The 27,188-nt window shown below is 36.6% G+C and overlaps 1 protein-coding gene across 1 annotated transcript in view; it reads left to right on the top strand.

Moving 5' to 3' along the window:
* The window catches only part of PREP (prolyl endopeptidase), an 89,834-nt gene that overhangs the window by 13,879 nt on the left and 48,767 nt on the right, over nt 1–27,188 (top strand). The window contains exon 7 of the mRNA XM_065735511.1: nt 6,847–6,952. Within this exon, the coding sequence (XP_065591583.1) occupies nt 6,847–6,952 (106 nt within the window). The remainder of the gene's footprint in view (nt 1–6,846; nt 6,953–27,188) is intronic.

Below are 27,188 nucleotides of genomic sequence, written 5' to 3' on the forward strand. Positions count from 1 at the left end.
ACAGTGATATATCCACTGATTCATACCAGTGATGCATATTATTATTATTGCTTTGTAGTGTCATGAGCTATACTACACGTGCTGTTAAGGCAAATTAATTTTCCTTGGTGTAATATTACAATGTTGATTTATTATGACCTTGATCTATTAGCATATACCATTTTTTAGGGTAGTGAAAGTTTGCCATCTTGGATCATATTAGGTGACACAGAAATTATATATTCTATATTAGGTGTAGAGGTACTCTTGTGTTCTAGGTAAGTTCTTGTTTAGGTCTTGTTTAGGAAAACCTTCTTTGAGGTAATAGTACACTAACAAAGCCTTTTGTTACCTAAGTTGAAGGTGCTGGGCTGGAGCATTTTAAGATCAGAAATAAAGAACTGAATATGAGGAGGACAATGGAAGAGAACTAGTAGCATGGAGCCTGTAGTAATTAACAAATTGTTTACCAGGCCAGGGTTCAGAGGAGCAGCCATCCTGCATCTCCTGGCTCTTCTGTCATGAAAGCAAACCTTGAGGCAACCTTAAACGAAGTGTCTTCTCTGATAGAAAAACTACCTAAGACATTTGCACATTGTTGAGAAAATATAGCCCTCATAAGTAATCAAAAAGTCTGTGGGGTTAGGAAGAGCACATTGGCAGTAATAACTCTTACTGTAGTGTGAGAGGGTAATAGGACATAGTGCAGGTACGAGTTTTAAGTCTCTGGAATTGAAACATCCCCATAAGTACTGGGAAGAGGGGACAGGTTGTTGAATAGAGAAGCACCTTGCTGTTGTTGGTTCTTCTTTAATGTATGTGTCTGCAAGTAACTTTTCCGAACCATCTTCAGAGATGCTGGTATGTAAGATGAAATACTGCATTAAGGCAGCATGGTAAAACAGAGATCCACTTTGGTAAACTATCATGAGCTAGTCAGAGTGATATTATTATAAGACAGATGACTTTCTGGGACTGTGCTGTGGGCTGCAGCTGTAAAATGTGGCTCTTGCACCCTGTATTAATGGAAGATGGTTTTTAATGGTCAGGAAAAAAATACTCTGCAATTGAAATATGCAATTGTGACTCCAAAATGTGGTTTTATCTTTGTGGAATAGGTCAGAAATCCCCTTTTTGAACGGTTCAAACAAATTTTCTGGCCAATTTCTTTAAAGCATGCATCTGAAAAAGTGGATGACCACAAAATAATAGGGAAGAATTAACTTAATTTTTACTAAAGCTATTTTATGTGACTTATTGATGCCACCCCCTAAATATTCTTACCTGATGCTATTGCTCTGCCAGAGATTTTGAAATATAGCACAGCTCAGTATTTTATGGAAGTCTTGATTACTTGTGTTCCTGTAAGATAAAGAAGTGTTTTTATTTTACAGTGCCTAGCTGGGCCAAACAGTCAGACTCTCTCCTGTTTTACACAAACTCCAGTGGAGGCAGTCAGATTTTGCCTCCAATAATCTCCCCTCAACTATCAAACCTTTCATTTTAGTGGGGTTAGAACTTGAAGTTCCATACTCAGAACTAGAGCAGAAATTGCAGGTTTTGCAACCATTGGGTAGAGGGAGGAAAATACCTGACTTGCAAGTGAAAAGTGCCTGACACAGACATCTTTCCCAGGTAGAGAAATTTGTAATAATGCCATTATACTTTAAAAAAACAAGTAATCTCAACGTGCGCTGTAGAGAGTTGCTGTGGTATATGTTTAAATGGAGAAATGAAACTGGGATTCCAATTAGGACACAACATGCAAGAAAATAGCTTCAGTTTAAGTAGTCACTCATTCAACACCAGCACTAAATATGCTTGACTTAAAGTGTGTGATGCATAAAATTGAGTAGGTATTAAAATATAGATGCATTTCCAGCTCCTCACTAGAATGGATTGTCTTTTTGGGGGGGAGAAGGGTGGGGAGTCATATTGAAATCTATAGCTAGATCAGTTCTTAAGAAGATGGTATCTAATCTCTTCACTAGTTTAGAAAATGCCAGTGTTTTTCTGGTGCAGATTCTAGGCTAGCGGAGGATTTGAGAAGCAGCAGGAACTGGGATTGAGTGAATTTCCAGTAGATGGCAGTGTAGGATGAAGGTTTATGTGGTTGGTTTTTTTTTTTTGTTTTTTTTTCAAAACCTTTGCGCTGCTGTAGGTAGTCTCTGAAACAGGAGCTTCCCAGGCTTCTACCTCTCTGTGGTATGTTCTTGCTGCCTCCTTTCACAGACAGACAGTTATTCTCAAAGTTAGACAGTAAATTATGTAAGAGTCTTTCACAGTTGGTAGTGTTAAAAAGTCGCTACTGCACGGCTATAGGAATGTAGGAAGGAATGAAAGGAGGGCAACGGGAGAACCCTCCTGTCCCAATTCTGCCAACAGTGAAACAAGTACAATTTTTTGTTGTTTTCTGACACACTGTGCACAGTCCATTATCTGACAAGAAAAATATTTTTAAAGGTTTAGAACTGTCAGTTTACATCAGTGGTTCCCAGCAAGGAAGATCAACTTGCAAATTTAATTTAGAGTGCAGATTAATAAGCTTTGCCAGATGTGTGCTGGCTGTGGTGTGTTTTCACTACAAGATCATGAAAGTGCAGCATCCAAAGGAGAAGAATGAACAGTTGAAAGGCTTGAAGCATCCAGTTTGCTCAAGTAAAACAGCCAGGTGATCTTTCTGGCTGTACGTGGGGCTATGGTAGGTGGTAATGTCTTATATAGACATTGTATCACAGAATCATTAAGGTTGGAAATTACCTGTAAGATCACCAAGTCCAACCTTCAACCAGTCCATTGAGCCATGTCCCTCAAGTGACTTAACTCCACAGTTCTTGAACACCTCTAGGCAAGGTGACCACCACTTCCTTGGGCAGTCTGTGCCAATGCCTGGCTGCTCTTTCTGAGAAGAAACTGTTCCTAATATCCAAATGGCTTCAAGGGGAATTGGATCTATCCCAGAATTTGGAGCCACCTGAATTTATTCTGATGGCCAGCTGGAGTCATACATTTGCGTCAGTGTGAGTTCCATTGCACTTGAAAACAAGCTGAAGACCACAGGGGAAAAAAAATCATAGTTTGTCATCTCAGAAAGCTAATAATTTTACTGTGTAGTAAAATCAAGAAGGAAGATGCATAGTAAATACCCATGTGTGTATTGCTGTGTTCCACTTGGGAACAGGGCTGTCTCATGTAGAAAATTGAGGGAACAGTGCAACTGATTTAATGCCCAAAGTAATGTTTCTAAGCTGGAGGATGGAGAAGGAAAGCATATTAGTGTGTTGTTTATATACAGTAAGGCCATGTCCTTCCTAGAGCATACCAGATGTAGGAAGTTTTCTGTTGGCCCTGATCCAGAAAATCCTGTGTTCCTGTGGTCACTCACTGTTAGATTTTCTGAAATCTAATTTATTAAAACAGTGTGATACAAATAGGAAACAAAACAAGTATTTGTAGCCTTCTTCAGGGGATTGGAATTATGCAATCCCAAGAGGCTGCTTAGTAAGAAGGAGTTCTAATTGCATTTATCTTCTCAAAAAAATAAAATGTTATGGGTACTATATGAGAATATACAGTTGTCTTAATATATTAATAAAAATATAAAGAACCCATGTTTGTGAAGTAAAAATAGAGAGCTCTTCCCTGTTCTAAGTCTTTCAGTGGTGACTACCCTGGTAGTACTCAAAAAACTAGCATTAGTATTCACAGAAATTGCTGTCAAACCACTTTACTTGGTAGGAGAGCCTTTTAATGTCATTCCTACTGACTTTTTAGTTGAGGGGTAATACATGAAGTCAGAAAACCCTACAACCTTCTCCTGTTCGTTCTTTTTCTGTTTGCTTGTTTTTGTATGAATTTTAGATCTGGAGTGAGTTTCTATGAGACAAAATATTTAACTTCAAATTTGCTGTGGATTCTCATAGATAGTTACTGCTATTGTAAATGCTGAAGATAGGAATAATTGGAATTCCTTAAACAACTTTCATAGTGAAGTGACTAGTCTTCCAAATCTCTCTCAGAAATTCTCAGTGTGTTTCTTTACAGCTTGGATGAAGGGAAACACAGATTTATTTCTGAGCCAAGCTGTCAATTCTGGCATTATAACTGTTTCTTCTATATTGAACTATGAGTGCATTCTATGATTTGAGTGAAGTGCTGGTATGACGTTTCAATTTGTAAGTGTTGACTCCGTTCTGAAAGGCCAAGAGCAAGGGTTGCAGTTTACCTGATGGAGATGTATCTATGTAAGGGTAACCCAAATGTACTTGGAAAATCCTATTTCCTTTTGCCATTTGGATACTTAGTCTCTTGTATATTTACAGTATAGAAAAGTTGGGGCATTTAGGCTGTGATTATGTATCTGTCAGTACTACCAGCTGAGCTGCCCTCAAAGCAATCTCTGTCCATATTACTCATGTTTCCAGTTGCTCAGCAGTGTCTTAACTCAGCTATTTGTGCAGTTGCCCAGTGTACTGAGATACTGGTCTGGGGCTTTCTCATATCTCTTTTAGTTTTTGTTTTTTCCTCCTGAACTTTTTCTTTTTTTTTTTTTTTTGGCCAAGTTTTTTTTCTCTGCATGGAGCAGTGGGAGTTTGTTTTTGAGCATGTTGGTTTTTTTATCTGAGTCATTTCTCCAGTGTGATTTGCCACATGGATAATAAATACCTGTTCTGGTATGATTAAAGGAATGAACTTGCATGGATACAAGCAACCCTAGCAGAAATATGAGCTAAAGGTGGAGACTCCATACATTGGTGCTGCTGCCAAAATTTGTTCATCGAACTGTAACTTTGCAACTTTAAATCTGCAATATAATACTAAGCATTTTAGCATGCAGCAGTCAACAGTGTCTCATCCTGTTTCTGTCCCATTCCTTTGGGTTGTAGAACTCACTGATGTACGAACAGCTTCAGTGATGGAGGCAGACATAATTGGCATCCCACCAGGAATGTGCTTTGGGAATTTCTACTTCAAATTAAACATAAACTGCTGTCAACTCTTCTCTCATCCAGTTGGGAACATGGAAGGAAAAACTGATTAGAAGTGCTCAAATTTGCTGTCATGAGAGGTTCTGAATTGCCCTTGCTATGACAACACACAAGAAAATGGCTAAGAAGTTCTCTGTCTTGGGTGAAGTGAGCAGTTTTCTATTAACTGTTAATTCACAGCATCAGAGAACAAATCTGTGTGGGTTCTGGCTATGACTGAAAGACTTATTTATGTCTTACTATTGACTTCTCCTGCAGTGTATATTTATGTATGCCACTTGCTAGTAGCATATTTCTTGAATTAATAAAGAAGAAACCTGGAGCCTGTACAAGCATGAACAGTTATTTAAGCAAGATAATGCTGTAGTTTAATTTAACTAAAACTGACACCTTTAATCAATTTTTGTCTAAAATCACAGAAGATGCTTCTCTAAATAGATCGCCTAGCCTTGATTTCCATTCCTGAACATAATCCATCTGGGAAAAAGGTGGCAAAATGTTTCAATATTGCCACCTGTCCTGTTAAATCAGTAGTAGCTGTTTCCTGTAATGTTTTTCTTGGTCCAGTAGGGATCTTGGGTGTTCCTTCCTGTTCATCTTGTAAGCTTTCAGGTGTAAGTGGTGTTTAGTGGTGTAACTTCGTATTGATGAAAATGCTTATCATAAAGATGACCTGGAAATGCTTGTTTGATGGTTTTGGGTTTTTTTAGTTAGCTTCCATGTACTGTGATTTGGCACTCTTTTCAACAGTGTTCCTTAGTGTCTTCAAAATCGTGGATCTGCTTGAATAACTGTATAGCTACAGGCTAATTTTCCTGAAAATTATTTTGCATAACTAATTCTACAAGTACTATGCACAACTGGTGTTATGAACATTAACTGAAATAAGACTTTGGAGTAATTACAATCGATGAATAAGGGTGGGGTTTTTTTGTTTGTTTTTTGGAAGATGTTTAGCACCAAATGGAAAGCTTTCAGAGTTCAGTTTTATGTTTTGTAGCTAAAGATTTAAATTTCCGTTAGATACTGTCACGTAAGAATGTAGACAGGAAGCAATCTTCTACATCAGATGTTAATGAAACATCTAAATCTGGTAATTTTGGAATAAGCTCAATAGAGCTTAGGGAGGAAAGGGAAACTTTAAATTGATGACTTCCTGTTCTATTGCATCTTCCCTTTGTGGACTTGAGCTTTCAAAAGCTCTGCAAGGAAACCAGTTATGTTTGCAAAATTTGAGCAGAAAAAAAGGCTTAAACAATGACAGACACTACTTTGGAAATTTTATCATGTGTATGTGTTTCTGTAATGACAAAACAAAAATCTTCATCTGAAAATTTATAATGTATTTGTACCTTATAATGTTCATTTAACAGCAACATTAGATTTTTGTGTAAGATTGATGAAAATGATTAAAACAAAGGAGAGCAGTCTCTTTGCACTTGTGAGGGAGAGACTTTAAGTAGCTACCTTTGTAATTAGGCAAACCATGTACCCAAACATATTATTTTATCATCTTGTTAAATCCTTCTCATGTGTGCTTCTGTGAATGACAGTAGAGCAGTGCTTGTTTTTTCCTACTAAAAATAAATAGATATAGCGAGCATGTCCATGCATAAGACAAACATTTTTAGATCAAATATGTTTATTATTAACTTCAAAGATGGGAATAAACAGATACAGCTGCTTTGTTCTTAATTAACTTAAATTTTTATACTTATGTTTTTTGCTGGTATAAGTGGTGAGTGAGGGTTGTTTGGTAGTTCTCATATTCCATATGCATCTGTTCATTCAATGAACTGTAGCACTGACTAATTTTTTTGCAAGAGTTTTAGGGGCTTTCTTTTCAACTTAGATTTTTTTTAATTTCTCAAATTTATAGATATCTGATGATGGTCGATATGTCTTGCTGTCCATTCGAGAAGGTTGTGATCCAGTGAACAGACTGTGGTACTGTGATCTCCAGACAGAGTCTCAGGGTATATCAGGTATGTGTTTTCTTGCTTTGTAGATTTTTCTTCATATTTCTTTCTTTCATGTAAAATTTGAAATATATTTGCGTATACATATTTACATATCACTTAGCATCTTATTTTCTGATGCAGAGAATGAGAAAATATGCACTTCTAGAGCTTGGTTTTCTTTGTTTTGCTTCATTTGCTTCATTAGAAAAAAAACCAGTTTTGTAGTTAGTTTATAAGGCTCCAAGTTAAAACAGATAACATAGACACTCATAGCAGTGTGTGTTCCATCTTTTTCTACTCCATTAATGTTTTTCAATGCTTAATTCTTTCACATTTCAAAAGTGTACGTCTCTCTCTTTAAGCATTGATCTCCTTTTCAAAGCAAATTGATTCTTAAACTTCTGTGTAACGTTTTTTTCACTGTATAGTGAAATGGAAAAAAAACTTTCAATGTATTTGTAATAAAACATGGCTCTGAAGTGTTGTTATTCTTAGTAAATACTTCCTCTGTAAGATTTCAAACATTTATAAGCTGTTGTCTATTTGTCTTCTAGCTGGATTACCTTATGCCTTTTGCATAGTTGGCATATTAGCCTCAGTACTATGGTCAAAATGTTTGGTAATTCATATTTTCATTATGGTAAATCGTTTTAATGGTTAGTGGCTTTGTTGCCAGAATACTGGCATTGTTAAAATCTCTTCCTCAATATATGCTTTACACTGTACACAATTATTTGACTTTTTGCTGCTCCTAGTTTAAAAAAAACTTCAGGGTTAATAAATACTGCAGTAGCTCCTTATTGAATATTGGATTTAATTTGTTCTCTTGCCTGTAAACAGAATATTCAAAGATTAAGGAAGTGATTAGAACTGGTGAACTGGTAGCAGATCTGTAGTGGAGGGCAGGGGGGTAGAGGTATGTTTTGATTCTCTTTGTTGGTGCCTTTATTCATGGTTGCATGGTCTTCCCTTAATTATTTGAACAAGTCTTAGTAAAGTAGATTGAATTTTGGTGAGTTAAAGATGATCATCCTTCTAAACTTCTTCCCAGGGAGAATATTGATTTTTGTGTTCATGTCAGTTTGCCCTCTTATTAATGATATTTCTTAATTACTTTTAAACTTGTCTAATACAACTTGTCTAAGACAAAACTAATAAGTTATTTAATGCCCTCTTGAATGTAGAAAATGGCAGATCTAATGACAATCATTATAGATACTTTCTGTGGAAGTCTTTTACAAACATGAATCTGTGCAGGTAAAGCTGTTTACAAAAATGCACCACTATACTAAATGATAAATTGGATTGTCATTCAAGATGACACTTTTCTGCTAGAGACAGAGTGCATTAGAAGAGTAACTCTCCTCCCGTATTTACCCTCCCATTTATAGATACATTGAACAACCTTGATAAGAAAACTAGCATGAAGCCTTTGCAGTCCATGGATGAGATAATGAAGCTTCTATTTTATACTGCCTGGTATTAGGTAGAAGTACAGTTTAACCTTTTCCAGGCTTGAAAATGCTTCTTTACAAAAAATATTTCCTTTGAACCTTTTTCCTGCCTTCTTGTTTGATTGTGGGTGGAAAGTCTTTCACCTCTCTAAATTCTCTTTTCCTTTATAGAAGGAAAGATGTAGGTGTAACAGTTTGCTTGCACAAATTCTGTTTTAATGTCTTCACGTACCTTTGTTATCTAAGTTGCCAAATGCATTTTCAGTATGAAGACTTATCTTTGCCCATGACTTTCTGCATCCATGTTAGTAAGCAGAGACTTAACAGTAGATGTATGGGATGTTTCCTAGAGATGATCTTTGATTCAAATGTAAGCACTCTGAACCACTGGTCCTCCAGTCCTTGGCCAGAAACAGTAAATTTGAGCAAGCTTAGTTTTCTGACTCTATCAACTTGGACTACAAGAAGTGTAATTTCAGCTCAGTTTTTAATTTTCTGGGTCAGCAAATGTAGAATTAATTATTTGTGAAGTTCAGAGAAAATATTAGATTTCATTAAGGTGATTTAGGTAATAAATGAGCAGCTCAAGAATATGACTGAAATTGAGTTTAATGACAAGTCTGTTTCTTGATTTAAGACTTGCACTTAACTGCAAATTAGTAGAGACTGTTCAGTAATATTCCAAGGGATGTTCAGATGTGTTAAGATGAAGAGGATTATGTATAGTGGAAGTGTGTTCTTACAAAACCAATACTGGCCCTCCTTGTGCTGTGTATGAGTTATGAGTGTACGTGTAAATAGTGAATCATGCCACCAGTTACAAAGACTCAAGAGAGTCAAGTCTTAAGTACCTATTATTATTATTATTCTATCTTTTAGCTTTGTGAACCTCTTTTATTATGAGAAGGTTTTGTACTTTTGGTTAAGTCTAAGGGATTTCTTACCATTTTCTTTCCTTGGAATTATTGATTGTTTAGTCTGAGCCTTTTGACCTGTTTACAATTACCTATTTATTCAGAAATCCATGGTAGCATTCGGAATATCTTTCTTTCAAAGAAAGTATATATGTATATAATAGGAAGAAAAGGGGGGAAAAAAAAAGTGGGACAGTATTTCCAGTGTCCTAGATGGTATTTGAAATAGAGAAATAATTCGTTTTTCTGACTTTTTTCTTCCTTACTTGCTTTTTTTTAATCCAAATTGTCCCAATAATGCAGTCATTCTTTAAAAGTTTTCAAATTTTGCAAGCATTACAGTTCTTTGGATTTTATTTGGAGAACACTGAAAGAAAAAAGCAGTGAGTCTTTTTCAGGAGGTAAGAGAGACACCACACCCTGTTTTGTGTTTTTTGGTTTTTTTTTTGGAGAGAGTGGGAGAAGTAAAAGCAACTGCTAGTCATGAAATGTTTCAAATGGCTGTTTTTTAAAGTTTCTCTGTGGCATATCTTTATAAATTCATTTCCACTACATCATAATGAATTTCTTTTTTAAAATACTCTTTCCCATAGTCAGTGTGCCACTGCAGTTTGAAATGCTCACACTTGAACTCATGACTTTATGTCACCTAAACAGAATTGCACTAAAATACAGAGAACTGATTCTGATCTATGATTTATTACCCAAAAAACCTATTTCAAAGTGACATGTTAACTAATCTAGTCTACGTTTTTTGATTTTGATCTCTAGCAGTATAATCTTTTCCTTTGAAGGAGTTAATAAAATTTCTTAGTTGTTTAAATAGTTTTCTTTTAAAAAGTGTTCTTATAGTCAAGAAATACAACCACTGAAGATTGACTTTTTTCCCTGTGATGTACTGAAGGCCTTGTGGAGCTGTTTGTAGTTCTTTAACAATTTCCTTGAGACAATGGTTGCAATAATAAAAGCCACTTGTGTGGCCCACTTACTTACAGGAAGGTTGTGTAGAAGTCCTGTAGTTCAGTGTTGCTACCTCAATACTGAATGCCAAAAATCCCAGGTTGTTGTTTGTTGGAAAACTGCAGGGATGTCTGTGAAATTAGTTTATAGGCTGTTAGTTTGTTCCCAAGACAAGGAAGCTTACCCTTCTTGGTAGCTAACTTTCCATTTCATTTTTCTTGAATTGTATAGTAGAGAATGTGAGGATTTCCTACTCTTCGAAAATTCAAACTGATTTATTTGTGTGTAGTTTTTGGTGGATCAAAAGGGGGCGGGGGGGAAAGTTCTGCAGTGCAAAAACTTCTGTTTGTTAATGCTTTCTACTCCTGAAAAAGCAGAAAGAATGTCTTGAAAGATAGGAGTTGAGAAAGTATTTCTTTTAAGTTAAAAATTAAAGTAGCCAAAAACTGAAGAGAAAATAAAGCTCCCATATCTCTAGGCCAGAGGTGAATTTGTAGAGGGAGGGTTGAAAATGGTAGAGTATATTGAGAGTGTGTGCATGCACATTCTCTAAACAACTTTCTCCTTTTCTGCTGTGATGAAGTTTGTTTTTGAAAATTGTGCCTCTCATTGTTATAGTTATCTTGATGCTGAAGAAGTTGCATCAGCCCTGGGTTTGGTGTGTCTTTACCTACTATACTAAAAAAAGTTGTATTTTATTAGCTAATATACATCAGATCTTTTGATTATTGAATCTTTTTGTATTGTTGAGAGTAATCTTTATGTTAGCCTCTAGTGACTCTGCAGCCTCGGGATCTGCTGAATCCCCAAATGAGTCAGAAGCAGTAGGATTAGTTTCCTGAAAACAGTATAACCTTACTCAAAAAAGAAGCACCAACTTGTTCTTTTCAGGGAGAAGATTGTAGAAAGATATTTCTCTTAGCAATAGTGCATCTGTTACCAATACTGTTCTCTGAATAAAATGAGTTTTTCCTTCTCACAAACCTTAGTATTCTTTATTTTATACCTTATATAGTAGTCTTATTCATAAAAAACGTTGAAAGAAGCAGTAATTATAGTGTCTTCTGAAGGTGGACTCAAATTATCTGCTTTTTGAGAATGTTTTTAAAGTTGATTATTATATTTTAATCTTGTCTAATTGCAAAGTGATTCAATTCTTTTACGTGAGATGAAACTGCAAGCTGAAAAACACTGCATTAGGATTCTCCTAATGTGAGAGAACAGAAGAAAATATAAATGGCCTCTTCAAAAGCTAGCATGGTGAGCATTCATAGTATGCCTCTTAATTAGCAGTGATCTCCAAAATTGACCTAAAAACATCCAGCTTCCGGGGCAGCTGAGCTCTAATGATCCTAATAACTCTTCTAAGTGTAATTAACAAAAGATTATCTAGATAATTGTACTGCTTCTTTGTAAAACTTTAATTATTATTGTCCTCACAGGTTAAAAGATGAGCTGAAGGCTCTTTTTACCAATGTTACTGTTACTTTTGTATTTCCTGAAAAGAAGACATATCTCAGATATTTTGGCATCCCTTTCCAATGATCAGTGTACCCTCTACTACCCTTTGCTCTTGCTGAAACAGAGACTATGGCCATGTGTTTTGTTTGTGTTGTTTACAGTACCACCCTCCTGCTGTAAGTCTTGAACCCTTCACATCTCCTGAACGATGGAAGCATGTGTTCAGGCTTCCCACTGCTTCATCTTGGGGATAGGACAGGTTGCCTATGTAACTCAACCCTTTATGCCAGCTCATCTCTGTGTGCCAGAGGTCTCTTCGTTCCCAGGCATTGTAACTGTCCATGTGGACTATTGGGAATGATTTTGGTGAACGCCATCCCTCAAACTGTGACCGCAGGGTTCCTCAGGTAGATTAGGTAGATTACCTGAGATAAAGAAATTGATGGAAGCTTATCCATCAGTTTGTAACATGAATAACAGCTTTCTTCTCTGAATAAAATGATGACATCCTGTTTATGCTGAATTTGAGTTAAAATTATGCTACAGTTGAGTTAAAATGCCAACAAATTACTTGATACAAATCTGTGTATCAGGTTTCAGAATATCTGACTTGGATTTTGGAAAATTGTAATGGCTTCTCATAAAGAGGATGGTTGATCTCATGACTGAGTTACTGTATGGGCTTGATGAACTTATAGCATAGATTAATTTCCTACAGAACTTGCATGCTTTCTGGAGGGTGTCATTCAGAATTTTAATGTAAGTTCTCACCTGGAACACAGGTACAGAAAAGCACACCTTCCAGTGGGCATGTTTGTTTGAATTGGTTTTTTTATTTGTTTTATTTTAATAAGACTTTGTCATTATTGGTAATTACTGTGACATGGTTCAGTTTCAAAACTGATCCATGGAATAAAAAGAGCATTGGTTTGGTTTCTAGAGATCTCCTTAAGCAACCCATTTTCTAGCTGTTCCTAGACATAACAATTAAGTCATTAATCAGTTCAGAGTACATTATGCAATTGATTGTCTTTGAAATAGTGTAGTATTGGAATATGATTGTAAAGGAGGACCAGGCAATGTACAGTTTAAAGGATGTATAGGGTGGACAAATATAGAGTAGTAGTAGTTGTTTTCAAATCTGTAGTTCCATTTTTTTCTTGCACTGGATAATAACTGACACATGGATTAAGTATGTAATAAACAAGGGTAAAGTTCTTTTAAATATCTTAAGATTTCATATTTTCATTAAGCTAATCCTGCAGCTAGTTACGTTATTGAATACAATGAATTCCAGTGTGGCTGGGGTGGGTAATGAACTTTATTATGTTATGCTATACTGCAGAAATGAAGTCACTGCTGAATTCTGTTATAGGTAATGGAAAGAGTTGCTTCCAGACCCTTCATGTCTATGAGGGGGTGATGGACAAAGCAGATGTGTTTCAGGTCATTAACTGGGATTTCTGTGCTTTCCCTGCAACTATTAAGCAGAAAGAGTCTCTCTGAATTACAAGTCCTCAGGATAATTACCGACCTGGGTCTCTGCGCTGCTTACAAAGGTACCCATGGCAGCAAGGTTGTTATCTCTCATGTTCCCTAAGATTAAAGGAAGGGGAAGAAGCAGAAAAGACCACAGAACTGAAGTCCACTTTCAAAAAAATTGAAAGAGAAACATTCCTCCTGTTACGTTTAAAAAAAAGTGCTAAGCAGAGGTAAGAGAGAAAATAAGCCAATTAAAATGTAGCTGTTAACAAAAAGATGTCATAGAGAGCTAGTAGCAGAACACTTAAATGAGCAGTCATTATTTCAGAAATTGATCTGACTGTCAAAGAAGGAATGAGGGATACTGAAGAAATGAAAGCAAATTTTAAGATAGGATAGGTACTAACTCTCTCCCAGCCAAAACTGTGGCAGCCTGGGATCTAGCAGATAACACAACTGACATATGTGCTTTTTACTTATTTTAAGGACATAGAGCTTTGACAGTGGTACTCCCAATTTAGTGACCTTAAAGGAGAGATGAGATAGCATTAAATTAAAAATAGGAGGTGTTTGGGTTACTCCAATCAAAGCGCCATTACATTTTGTAGAAGCTCGTGGAAAGACATTTACAAGTAGCTTGACTTTGCAGCTAGAAACTGAAAAGGTGAATGCTATTTTTTTAAACACACTGCAAAAGTAAAATTGACTGAACTAGGTACTGAATTGCTGAAGGCAGTTGACTGTAGAAAGTGTCTGTCCAATATACCAGAGATGGTGGTTTTGTAATGACAAAAGAAAAAGTAACAGCTGATAATTAAAGAGAGGATACATGGACTGTGCCTCAAAATGAAAGCTAAATGACTAAATTTCTGGTATTGTAAATGGTTTTATGGTAATTCTTTGCTTAAATTGTCTTTTTTTTCTTTCTTTTGTCCTCTTCTTCCTTCTTCTTTAATAGACCCCTGATATCCCTGTTTCACATCACAAGTCCAGTGTTTGGACTTGTACTTTAAGATATGATGGAGGAAAATTATCCAAGTTATGGAAGTGTCCTTTATCTTGTTTAATTTCTTTGAGCTGCATCAGAATTTAAATTGAATTTTAAGCAGGAGATTAAAACAGTAAGTGCATGTGAGTATATGGAACAGCTAAAGCTGTGCTAGCACTGTAGAAGTTCATGTGCTAATTGTAGTGATGGTGTCTCCACAGCAGCACAATGACTGTAACAGAAAGGAGGAAAGATAAATAGACAGATCTGACTTCTAAATGGAGAAGAAAATATGTAGGACTTTACTGCAAAGGGATCTGATTAATAAACGGAGTATATTTATGTATGTGCTAAATATTCTGAAGACTGCAGTATTTTTAGGCCTTCCCTTACTGAATAGTAATGTTCAGATGTCTTGCTTAAGGCCTTTAAGTGGAGGACCTTTGTGTTGCCTTGGAGTTGCTTGGTTCCATGTGATGGTATGCTATACAACTTATTAATTGCTTTAATGCCTTTTCTCATTTTAAAAAGCCTTAAAAAGGGGTAGGATGTATAGATAACATATAGAAGAGTTATACTCTGGAATGTTTTAGACCTGGAATCAATTAATTTCATATAGTTCTGAATTTGTTTACATTTTGAAGTCAAAGTTCAACTGTGGCAGAGCAAATAAGCTATTCAGGGAGAATCATTGCTGGATAATTCAGGTGTTTAATTCATGGTATTTGTGTTTCTAATTTATTATGTTAGAAATGTGGTACGATATAAGGGGAAAAAAAACCAAACCATTTTTACTTATCTATTAGAAAAGCTCAGATTAAAGTTTTATTTTCTTTAGTCTGAAAGATAAAAAATGAAAAATGATTGCCCTTCAAACAATACGGTATCCAATTGAATTGCTTGACTTACATTTGCAGGGGAAAAAAATACATCTTGGAAAAAGAAATGAAGTAGGAACGGGAAATGATGAAGCAGTGTATTTCATGTATGAAAATGAAAAACACTCATCAAATACTTGCCTGAGAGAACTCAGAAAATGACTGTGAATTCAGAAATGAGTCAGCTACTGTGGGAATTTGGCTGCAACACAATATAGTCCATAGCAGGCTTACAGGAGTTAAGATATTTCTTTCTGCAGCAGATAGAGTGACTGTGTAGTTGTTCCCTTTTATTTACATATGAAGTGCTTTTATAACAAGAAAAATATTTCCTTTTTCATTTCAAATTGAATTCATTGGTTTCTGGCTGTTTTGAAAAGATGAATAGAACAGGATAAGTGTAATCTGGTTTAAAAAAAAAAAGAAAACAAAAATACAAAACCACAAAGCTGTAAAAACCCTTTTTACTTCCTCAAATTTGAACTGCTTTTCCTCTTTATTCTCAATTACATGTCCATCTTGTTTTTACTGCGTGTCTTAGACAATGCAAATAAATCTGCAGCTTTTCTGCCTTAGACTGAAATGGGAGAACCAGATTGTCCCATGAGAATCAGCAAGAAATGGAACAATTAAATAAGTCAGCCTTTTTTGTTAACAATTCATAAGTAGTGGGAGCAATGCTTTACTTTTCTAAAACAGCAGGACAATGTTCTAGCTTTTCCTCTATGTCTTGCTCCAGATAACTTAAAGAAGATGAAAAAAAAAAAATCTTTTCTTTACCCTGGTCTCCTTCACTGACTAAGAGAATCTGGTAGTCACAGATACTAATTTAAAGTGCTTTGTTGTCTCAAGGTGCCTGACTTAAATCCCTTACCTTTAGCTGTCTTTGTTGTTTAAAATGGTTTCCTTTTTTTCTCACATAATTTGATGTTTCTGTCTGCAAGATTGGACATCATCTTTCTTGTGAGAAAGAGTTACAAATAAGGAGCATTAATGTGTATTTTAATGTTTTGTCCTGTACTGAATAGTTTTGTATCATGGCATGGACATTAAAATATTGAAACCTTCCACTATTTATCTTTCAAGTTCTTTAGTACCCTATGAAACCCACAGTCCTGAGGTACATTTCTATTTTGTTAAATTCAAAGAGGCTCGGGGCAATGGAGAGAGATTCATGATAAATCTACATACTGAACTATTGGAATTAGAACGTAGGCAGTGTTGAAGTGGGAGGCACAAAGTTGAAACTACATGAGATGCAGTTGCTCCCTCTGCTTTCATGCTGCCACTGTGAGTTATCATAAGATATGCAATTAGAGGACTAATTAGGACTAGAGGGAATGGCCTCAAGTTGCACGAAGGGAGATTCAGGCTGGACATTAGGAAATACTACTTTTCCAGAAGAGTGGGTAGGTGCTGGAATGGGCTGCCCAGGGAGGTGGTGGAGTCACCAGCCCTGGAGGTTTTCAAGGAACGTTTAGATGTTGTGTTGAGGGGCATGGTTTGGTGAGAACTATTGGCGTTAGGTGGACAGTTGGACTGTGGATGGTCTTGTAGGTCTTTTCCAACCTTGGTGATTCTATGTAAGGAAGCAGTGTTTCTCCTGTTCCTCTTGTGTTTTTTCCACAGTGAACTCAGATCAGATTTCAGCTCTCTTTCTATGTTTAAGGATTTGAAGCAGTCTCTCCCACCTATAAAATACTGTAAACAACAGACTTCATTGCTTATCTTTCTAAGCTGTTCTTATGTATGTAGCCAGACACTTCATGAGCTGGCTTCCTCTATGCTAGTAAACTTAATGGACTGATGAATATTTTCTGGCACTGAGACCAGCTGACTTTGAACAACCTACATCTATACTTGCTCAACTATTACTGTGCAATACTTGGGTGGCTGCATTCAGACTGCTTATGATGAATGATTGCTGGCCTTAAATCATACCCCAGCCTGGAATTTTTTTGAGACTATTATTTATTTTAGTATTGATATAGTCTGTGATTTACACAACTGAAAAAGGTCAGTAGGGGTTGACTTGTACTACAGTCCCTTTTCAGATGTTCCATGGAACAACTGCTGACATCCAAGACTTTTCATCTGTCTGCCACTGCAGTTTTCTCTATCTTGAAGAACATTAATTGTATAATTTACTCCATATGAAAGTTTGCTCCCCAGTATAAAAAAAGACTGAGACTCTCTGGAAAGAGTCCAGCGCAGGGCCGCAAAGATGGTGAAGGGCCTGGAGGATCTCCCCTATGAAGAAAGGCTAAGTGAACTGGGTCTCTTTAGCCTTGAGAAAAGAAGACTGAGAGGGGACCTGATCCAGGTTTATCTGAGGTGTGGGGGACAAAGTGGCGAGGCCAGACTCTTTTCAGCAGTGTGTGGAGACAGGACAAGGGGAAACAGACAGAAACTGCAGCACAGGAGGTTCCACACGAATGTGCACAAAAACTTCTTTACGGTGAGGGTGACAGAGCACTGGCACAGCTGCACAGGGGGGTTGTGGAATCTTCTTTTCTGGAGATATTCAAGACCTGCCTGGACGCCTACCTGTGTGACCTGGTGTAGGGAACCTGCTTTGGCAGGGGGGTTGGACTCGATCTCTTGAGGTCCCTTCCAATCCCTATGATTCTGTGATGATAAGTCGGAACATATGTACAGCTCTCGTCTTGTATTTCCCAACTCAGTCGGTAGGAATCTTCAAATCATTATGTTAGTAGTAGTGGAAGTGCTGGCAACAGTAGTCTCCTGACTTCTAACTAGTAGAAAATCCCGTGAACAAGATGACTTCTACTCCGGTGATAGCTGCTTAGAAGTTAATCTAGTCTAAGCTAATTGGCTAGGCTCCTTCTGTCTTTGTGGAGATGAGGAAAGTGGTGCTTCCAGGGAGGAGTTTTCTTTATCCTAAACAATAAACCAGTAGTTTCTTTTCATGAAGTGTCTCAATATTCTGGATTAATAGCTTAGTTTTACACTTTTTAGGTAATTAACTTCTAGTGGAATCATTTTTATACTGAGTAACTACGTGAACTGTGACTAAGGGAAGTAGAATGGTGGCATTTGTATTTGGTGACAGAAGCTGGATGGGACTTTGGATTGCTTATAGTAGGTCCTGTATATGTAGCCTAGCTTTTGGTAAAGATGAAACAGGCATCTTAAGCAATCTGAAATAGAACTTCTCCTTCACTATGAAATAAGTGTTTTATAGAGTTTCAAAATGATGACTGTGATCATAAAGTGTCATAGCTTACATATTTCACTAGCTTCCATGACAGTTTTCATGTAGAGGTTAGAATACATGTTTTACTTTTAAAAAAATGAGGACTGCCCACTAACTCTGTGCAGGTTTTCAAGACCGATAGGTGTTTTGCTAGGGATTAAAATTCTCTTACCTGTCATTTGTACCTTCAAAGAGCAGATTTTGTTATAATCCCATTAAATAGAATCAATCTGTTTTTCTTTTAATGAGTTTGGCAGGTTTGTATTTGTGCCATTTCTCCAGGCTGAAAGAAGCTTCTATTAAATGCATTCCAAAACATGGCATGGTTATAAATATTGTCATATCTCTTTGCTGGTCTTAAATACTGTTTAAATACCATCAACACAGATTCACATTATCCTTCATTTCAAAAAAAATGAGAGTAATCTTTAAGCCGCAAGAAGGAGATCTTGTTCAAACTACTGAGCAATTAATTCTTTTGGATCTTATCTTTTCTGTGGCACTCAGACATTTTAACCTCAGGTAGCTCATCCATCATGGCTAATGTTTATGTAATAGAACAGTTAGGTTTTTAGGGAGTACTAAGTGGACTGCACCCAGTGTATGGTAATACAAAGTAATCTGTACAAAAGTTAGTCCTTCAATTCTTGTAGTTAAGAATTAAATGGCATGTCTTACATGTTTCTTCAGTGGTCACTGTGCATGAGGGCTGGTGATATATTATCCTATTTCCAATGCTGGAGTTACTTTTCTCAGAAAACTCATGAGAAGATTTGTCTAAAATTGAAGTGAGAGTGGTATGATTGTGCTAGTGGATTACAAATAGGATGCGGCAAATAAATTGACAGAATACCAATACCAATTCTGGTAAGACCAGAACAGATAATTCTGAGGAATTCAACCATGAGCTCTAGAAGAACTCAAGGTGAAATAGCTTAATTGTTGAGGTAGAGTGTAACCTTTGTCTTAAAACTGACATGATGACTCAGAATGGAAGGGTAGCAAAGTGATCCAAAATTTGTGGAAGACTTCTGGAAATACTGAGAAGAACTGCAGACTCATGATTTCTGTATGATATAATCTAGTAGGAAAGTACAAGAGCATGATTAGTAATTATTAGTGATTACCTGAGTAAAAATGAGGGTCTGCTTCAGTTTTGGAAGGGGAAAATATTGTCTTACAAACCAGTTGGCTTTCTTTGAAGGGGATGTAAGTGAACTAATTTCTACAGTCGTGTTGGGTTCCTGAAAGGCTTAAAATTGAGTACCTCACAAAAAAAAATATATTTCCAGTATGAGCACAGCATGGAGAATATACACCGTTGTGTATTTTTGTTGTTGTTGTTGTCTTTTGAGATGAGATTCTGTTTTCACTCCATACTTTGTCTTCAGCTCAGCCTCTTAGCTTAAATGCTATATGTCAAGTCAGAATTTGAAAACTGATATTTTAAGAACTTTACAAAAATATATTAGTTGTGGAAATCTGCACGGTTTTCTGTCAGCTCTACTGTATGTTTCAGAACAGTATCGTAGATGTCAGCCAGTCCAGGAAAATTAGTTCCGTGTAGAGGAAATCTCTGGCTTAATTTTCTCGCAAGTTATCTTTTATTGTGAAATATGGTTTGCCCAATATTTGCTGCTTCATTGTTACTTGAGGAATTACAAGTTAAAAAATTTCATTAGCTTCCTGCGCAGTGTGAGTTGTGGCTTCTCTTTTCATATATTCTCTTTAAATTATAAGTGAATGATGATAGAATTAAAGATTTTATGCAAGCATGGACATATTAGTTCTGCTGTAGTGAGAACAGCTGTCTTGTGTATTCATTGATTCTTCGTATATATCAATTGGTTGGGGACCAGTGGAAGTCAGGTTGCTCTGTTTGGGATGGAAAATAGTCTTGAATTTAAGTGGAGGTCACATCTAAGAAATGAGAGTAGACTGCTTCCCTTTTTCTGAATAGGAATGCACATGATACTTTATAAACAGCCATGGGTTAATTGAATTTGCAGTGTGATCTTCTGTAATAATTCTTGCTAGTGTGTTTTCCCTGGAAGATAACCTATGAAGCTGTGCTTCTATTTCCTTCCACTAATATTAAAGGAAACTTCTTTTCAGCTTCTCAAGTTAGATAAAATGTTCTTCATGCTTTCCTCCCCTCCTTCACAGTACTCATACTGCATAGAGAGTGAGTCATTTTGCTCTTCAAATATTCTGTTTGTTTGCTAAGATTTTAACTGGGCCATTGTGCGCAATCTGTGCTAAGAATGTGCCTTTCTAGACTAGAAAATCACTGTGTAGCTTCTGACAAATTTGTAGCTATCATTTAATGTGTTGGGATTTTTATTGGTTTTCTCTGTTTGTCAGCTACCGAACCTACTAGTATAATTTAATCTTGCTTTATGAGATTCAGTAGCAGAGGTGCAATAACTGTATGTTGTGTCTAAAGGATAGCACTATGGGTTCACGTCCAGGAGGCTGTCTCCAATTCAAGATTCTAGAATTCCCTACTTCTCCTGCTAAGCTGAACATAAATGTCTCAAACATTGACTTGTACGAAATTTTTAAAATGATCTAATTCTGTGTATTTATTAAGGAAAAGAAACAAAAGCAGCACAATTGCCCAGTAGCTCAGTATGTGTAAGGTACAATTTTTTAGTAGCTGTTCTATTAAACTTGCCTTTTACAGTACTGGCAGTGCTCTGGAGTTTGGTTGTGTTGAACCAATCAAACAAAAAAAAACCATCTCTCATTATTCACCTTCCTTACCTGTTGTACTCAATATACCTGAAAATGCATCATACTAACCAAACAGCTGAATACATAGCAATCAAGCATTTATATATTAGAAAAAAGAAAAAAAAAACACCTTTTTTTCCCTAACATGTTTATTATTGTCCCTGTCTGGTAATAACTTTTTCCTTTTCTCTTGAAATTGTTTTTTTGATTACATTGTCAGCCTTGACTATTAATTCTTCTCAGTCTGTGGTTTGGTGCAGAGAGGAGGGGAGTTAGCACAAATATATAGATGTGCAAAGAATAAGTGAAAGCTATTTAATCAACCTTGGCTAAAAACTTAAACTAACATGACACGACCAATTGGTCCTTTTGAAGTTCTTAGTACCAGCCTTTTTCTTTTTGTATTATACCAGTGCCTAGGAAGCCTAATGAAGGATTGAGATCCTCTTGTTACAGGCGTTGTAGAGCTGATTTATGAATTGCTGCCTCAGAGCTCTGAACAGATCTCCCCCCCTCAACTCTTCTTGAGGGGGAGCTGCAGCATGAGGACAGAGTGAGAAGGGAGGGGTGCAGAAGAGGTAGCTTTCTTGCATTTTTTGAGAACATATTAACTCTGAAAGGCTGCTGTGGTTTCTGGAAAACAGAAAGTTTAGAGAAGTGGCTGGTTGAAAAACACAGGCTACAGCCTAGGTTGTTTGATATGAAAGAGATAAACTAGTTAAAATATTCAAGAACTACTAGCTTGAAAGGTAAGACAAACTGAGCAAAGACTGAAGTTCAGTGTTTGCTGGTTGCAAAGTTGCCAAATGGATCTGCTTTGTACTAGGCTGGTACGAGAGGCAAGGCAGACTGCAAGAGAAAAGCAGAGTTGACAGCTGTAAGAATTTTTTTGTCCTTTCGTTTAGAAGACCATTCTATTTTTCCTAGACAAAACTGAAGAAACATGTGCTCTGTGGGCAGACAGAAAAACAAATATGACACTTGTCGACTTTCTGTTGAAATTAGGTTTATATGACCTTTTTGTAGTTTTGTTTAGTCTTGCAGTTTATAAGGTTGCCTTTAAAACAAATAAATAAAAAACAATGTACAGTGCTATATACAATAACATCATAGGGATGAGTTGGTGTATTCCATGTGGCCTGAAAATGTCGATCAAAGCCTTTATGGTGAAAATGGACAAGAGAAAGGACGGTGAGAGGACAGTAGGCATCAGCTAGAAAGCTGAGTGTAGCAGATGGAGAAGACTTCTATGTCTAAAGAAACTTTAAAATAATAAAATTTAAAAATAAAAAACTACTTAAAAAATCCATGTTGAAACAAAGCTGTCCTATCCCAGTTCTCTAACAAATAGGGGAAAAAAAAGAGCTAAATCTTGGAAAATATGTGGGAGCCTTAACAAAATTGTTTGCTTTAAGAACACAGTTTCATGTCTTACAAATAATAATTCTTAATGGTTTTGCCTTTGTAAATTGTTCTTAAAATTGTTCTTAATTCAAGAGGACTAATTAGCAATAAAGTTAAACAGCTTACAATTTGAATAAAGAGATCTAATGTGTTGCTGGTCATCACATTTATTAACAGCACTCACAATCAAATTACTTTTCAGACTGTTTGTGCTTTGTATATGTTAGAGAAAGTGTGGTGTGGAAAAAAAACCATTGGTTCCTGTTTCTCTATTGTTCTGTTCTGCTGCATGAGGGCATAAGTTACAACTCTGTAAACAAAGCGTATATATTCTGTCTTTTGCATAATCATCCAAATGGAAGTAAGATAGAAGCTCTGAATCTGATAAACCTCTGCTTATGAAGGTGCTTGATTTCTTTCTTTTGGGCTAGTCATATGTCTTGAAACATCTGAGCTTCTTATCCCAGAAATAAAGATTGCATCCTTCATTTATTTTTATTTGATTAAAAATATATTGCATTTTAATGATCAGTGAGTAGCCATCATTCACAGGATGAATTGCATTGAGAGCTCTCTATACAAACATGACAAAGGTTCATTCGTTTCAAGGAAACCTAGTATCTCCTATCCTCTGGACAGTGAAGTCTGATCCTATGAGGTTAAGATATTAATTTAATTTTAATATTAATAGTTCATGTTTCTTGAGAATCTGTTTTACCTTTGGAAACTGGATTGGCACGCTTGTGGCTGTGAAGAAGAAAAAGGGAGAAGAGTTATTTTCTGTAGCTGCCTAGGTCTGAGTGAGAGCTTAAAAGCAAGCCATGTATTGGATGACTCAAAATGCAGGTCGTTTTCTCATGCACAAGTATGTAATGCGAGTGAAGGGCTGTGTTATGCCATTCATTTTACAGGATATGTTATGATCGTACTACCAGGGCCATGAAGCTGTTTTCCAATTTGAACCGTACTGTCTACTGTAAGATTGTCTATCATGTGTTGAATATTAGAACTGTTGTGGATTAGTACCGTGATATAAACTCTGGAGTAAATGCTCAGTTTTCAAATTCTCTTGTCGTAGAGAATACTTGAAACTTGGAGGCCTCTAAGTATGTGGATTTTCAGGTTTGAAAAACCTCTAAAATAAAAGACTGAAGAATCTAATTTACTGGTATTCTGCAATAATACTGCTTCCACGTGAAAATTCAGACACTTTTTATATGGTGACTTGCTGTCCTTCTGCAATTAAGCTGTTGGCTGGTATGAGTGGAAGCAGTGAAAATTTGAAGATAATTTAATCTGTCATTCAAACTAATTACTTTTGCAAGGAAGGTGCTGCCACTTTTTTGGTTGATTTGGTGTTTGTTAGTGTCTGGTACACTGGAAAAGGATGATGGCTATATAAACCAGCATTCTACACATCTTATGGATTTTGTCTTCAGGAGTGTCTTCTGTGCTGACAAATGGCATCAAATTTTATAGTAGGGATATAACTTGTTTTTTTAATTAAACTTTCTTCGGCATCCACAGTAACAAGTTCAGAAGTTGAGGTAGTACAGAAAGTTTTGACACTGAAAACATCCGAAATAGTATTATGTTTTTTCTTAAGAGTACTTTTTGGCATTTAACCTAAACTACAGAATGTAAGCTGAAGTATAATTTTGTGTTGATTAGTATTTATAGCTCTACCCTCTCACTTTGACTGCTGGCATGCATGAAAGAGGCTGAATGAGAGTTTTTGTTGCTCATAACTTTTTTCTCAACATCGGATGAAAAATTGCCATTAGCTGATCAGTAAAAACCCTGTCTCACCAGCCAGCATAGCGAGGAGGTTATTTGCCACAAATGGATTCTTTGGCCTTTCCATGAACCATGAAATACGGAAGGAATTATTGAGAACATTTGCAAGCTGATGAACAGTGACTCTCAAGCACTCTGTCTTTCTCAAAGAGGGCTGACAGCAGGCTCTCTGTGATCATTCTCGCTGCTATAATCACAGTTTGTTCAGATTAGCTTTTCCTTCCCCTGTAGTTTTCATCAGTCAGCCACGAAGCTGCTTCATCATAGAGAGCCTTCAGCAGGCCAGTGAATGTTTTGCTGTGTCCTGCTGAGGACTGAATCTGTGCTGCTTTCTGATATGATTTCCTTTTTGATGTCAATGATCTGAAAATTTTCTTTGAAAATCTGTACACTTTTATTTTTGCTCTAATTATTGCTGAAGAAGGGTCAGCTCTGTAGGATTATGCTTTTCTTCTATATGGTATGTCTTTTATTGACCAGCAAGTGAAGGTTATAAATTCTGTTCCCATGGTTCCAATTGTAATGCAGTTATTTGATGATTTGCCAGAGAACTATCAACCGTGTATGCCAAACTGTCAATAGCTATTCAGCAATGCACTTTAGAGGTAAGACTGGCAGGAACAAGGATTAGGTTATATTAGCAGTGTATAGAAAATTATCAACAGTTTCAATCTCATGCTTTTCCTACATGTAGTATCTCATTGCATGCTTTTGTGAATTAAACTTTGAGGTTTTATTGACTTCACTGCTGAGGATAGGGAAGCCTGGACTAAAAACACTTCTCAGTGGATCTCCTCAAATACATATTCTCAACAGGTTGCTAGTAGAACCTACAAGTTTTAATAAAGATCTTGAGTTTCACCTTTCCCTGCTGTCTCTTTGTTTAAAGAAGGATGGAGTGTATCACCTCTGGCCTCATCTTCATAGAATTACAGACTTTTCTTACTTAGTGCTTTTTTATTTACTTTCATCTATCTAAATATAAAAAAAATTAAGAGCAATATATTTATTTTTGCAAGTGCATTCTGTTTTTAATTTTTTTCTCTGACTATTCTACATTACAGAGTCAGATAAGTTAGTGCTTTTGGGGGGGCTTCTTATAAGTATTGTTTATGTTACTGGAACACTGTTCTGAGTTTGAGATTGAAACAGGAATCCTTCAGCTGCCTTTAGATCAGGGTAAGCAGCGTTCAGCTTACTGTTGTCCAAGTATGTCAAGGGTGAGGAGAAACTGTTTTGCTAACTAGATACATGAATGTGTTTGCTTTTGGTCAAGTATATAACCAGTGAGTGAATGTCTATCCAGCCATACAATGGAGTGTGTGCATGTATGTCTTTTGCTACTTGATAAGAATGAGTGTGCTGATCACATAACAAGTATACAGAGATCTGACTGCAGTTTATGACTCATAGCAGGTCCATCATCCTTGCTATGATGGAAGATCTGGGCACTGCAGCTCAAATGAAGGTATTTTCATAGACTTTTTTTGTATGAAAACTTTTTAGATTTCATCATGTTTCTTATCTGTTTAGACTGTTTCCTGTGTCTTGTTTAGCTCCTGGAAAGACTGTGAACCATCCCTTTGGAGTACTCCCCAGTTGCCTTGTCTTAGAGAAACCATGTAGTTCGTCTCTGTAGTTTTATATCCTTCACTGAGACACGCATTTTGTTTTTGGGTTTGTTTGTTTACTACAGCAGTTTATTCACTAGTATCTTCATGAGCTTTCTCAGATATTCCGTGGGGATTGGAACTTGTGACAGTGTTGAGAGAGAGGATTTGGGAGTCCTTGTGTTATCCCATCTATTCCTGTGTATTCTGTTTTCCTCCTAGTGGTTGTTATAATGTGAGTCTTCTGTGGTTGAGCACACTTTCCTATCTGTATTGCTTACTAGACTGCTTTATTTGGTTACCTCTGAACACTGAAACATTCTCTTCTGTTGATGATGCTAATGATAACAGCTCTCAGCCTTACTCATTCAGCTCCTGTAAGATCTGCTCTGTTACCCACATACAGAGAATATCCTGTAATGAAATGAGCACTACTTAAGGCCCACAGTACATAGTTCACCTTGGTTTTGAGTGTTTGATTAGTTACTGCAGAATCTTCCTAAATTCATGCCAAGTGAAGGCTTAATACAGTATGTCTTCCATAGTACTCAGTATCTACCCACGTAAACAAAAGGCACCTGAAGAAACGGAAGAGTTGCATTTAATCTGGTTACCCTGAGCTTAAATCCAAATGTTTGTCTCCCCATCTTTACAGACTCGTGGATGCATTCTTCACACAGAGAAGCAGAGCATTTGATAAGGCATACTTTGCTTTTCAATTTATGTTCCTTAAAACAAACTTCCCTCCTGGTGTATTGTGCTGTTATCAATAATCTGCTTTATCTTTTCCCCTTGTTACTGGAGAGATCAGTTTGAGACAGGTGAGACAACTCCTTTTTCAGGCTCTGCATGTGTTTTCATGCCCACAGATTACCTAGTGCTGGCCCCTTGCTTTAAGTCAGTCAGCATCTCCTGTCTGGACGTGTGATTAGGTGATGACACTTGCTAATCTGTCAGGGAAAGAAAAATCCTGTAGAACAGATGAAAATTCTTCTAGGTTAACTAATTTAATCTTCTATACTGTTCACTCAGGCAAATGCCAAACCAAGCATGAAAGTGGAGACCTGCTGCTGGAGGAGGGAGATAAAGGAGCATGCAGTTTTGGTTCAGTAAAGCTTCTCTTATGGCTCATTAATCATGAAAAATGTTCCTTGTCTTCTTTTCTTTGCTGCTGCCTTGTACATACTGGTGCTCCTCTGTCACAGCGGTGTGCTTGGGCAGGCAACAAAAGAGAGAACCTTATTTTGGTGCTTCTAAGGCAGATAAGCAAAACAAAAAAGTAGTCTAGGAAGAGCAGGGTGAAGAACAACTCTTGGGTGAAGAAGTGCTGAATCAACCCAGCACTGTGGTCGGGTTGCT

Source organism: Cyrtonyx montezumae, unplaced genomic scaffold (assembly GCF_038088225.1).
Source record: "Cyrtonyx montezumae isolate F1298 unplaced genomic scaffold, pur_monq_1.0 scaffold_0, whole genome shotgun sequence".
NCBI classification, from domain to species: domain Eukaryota; kingdom Metazoa; phylum Chordata; class Aves; order Galliformes; family Odontophoridae; genus Cyrtonyx; species Cyrtonyx montezumae.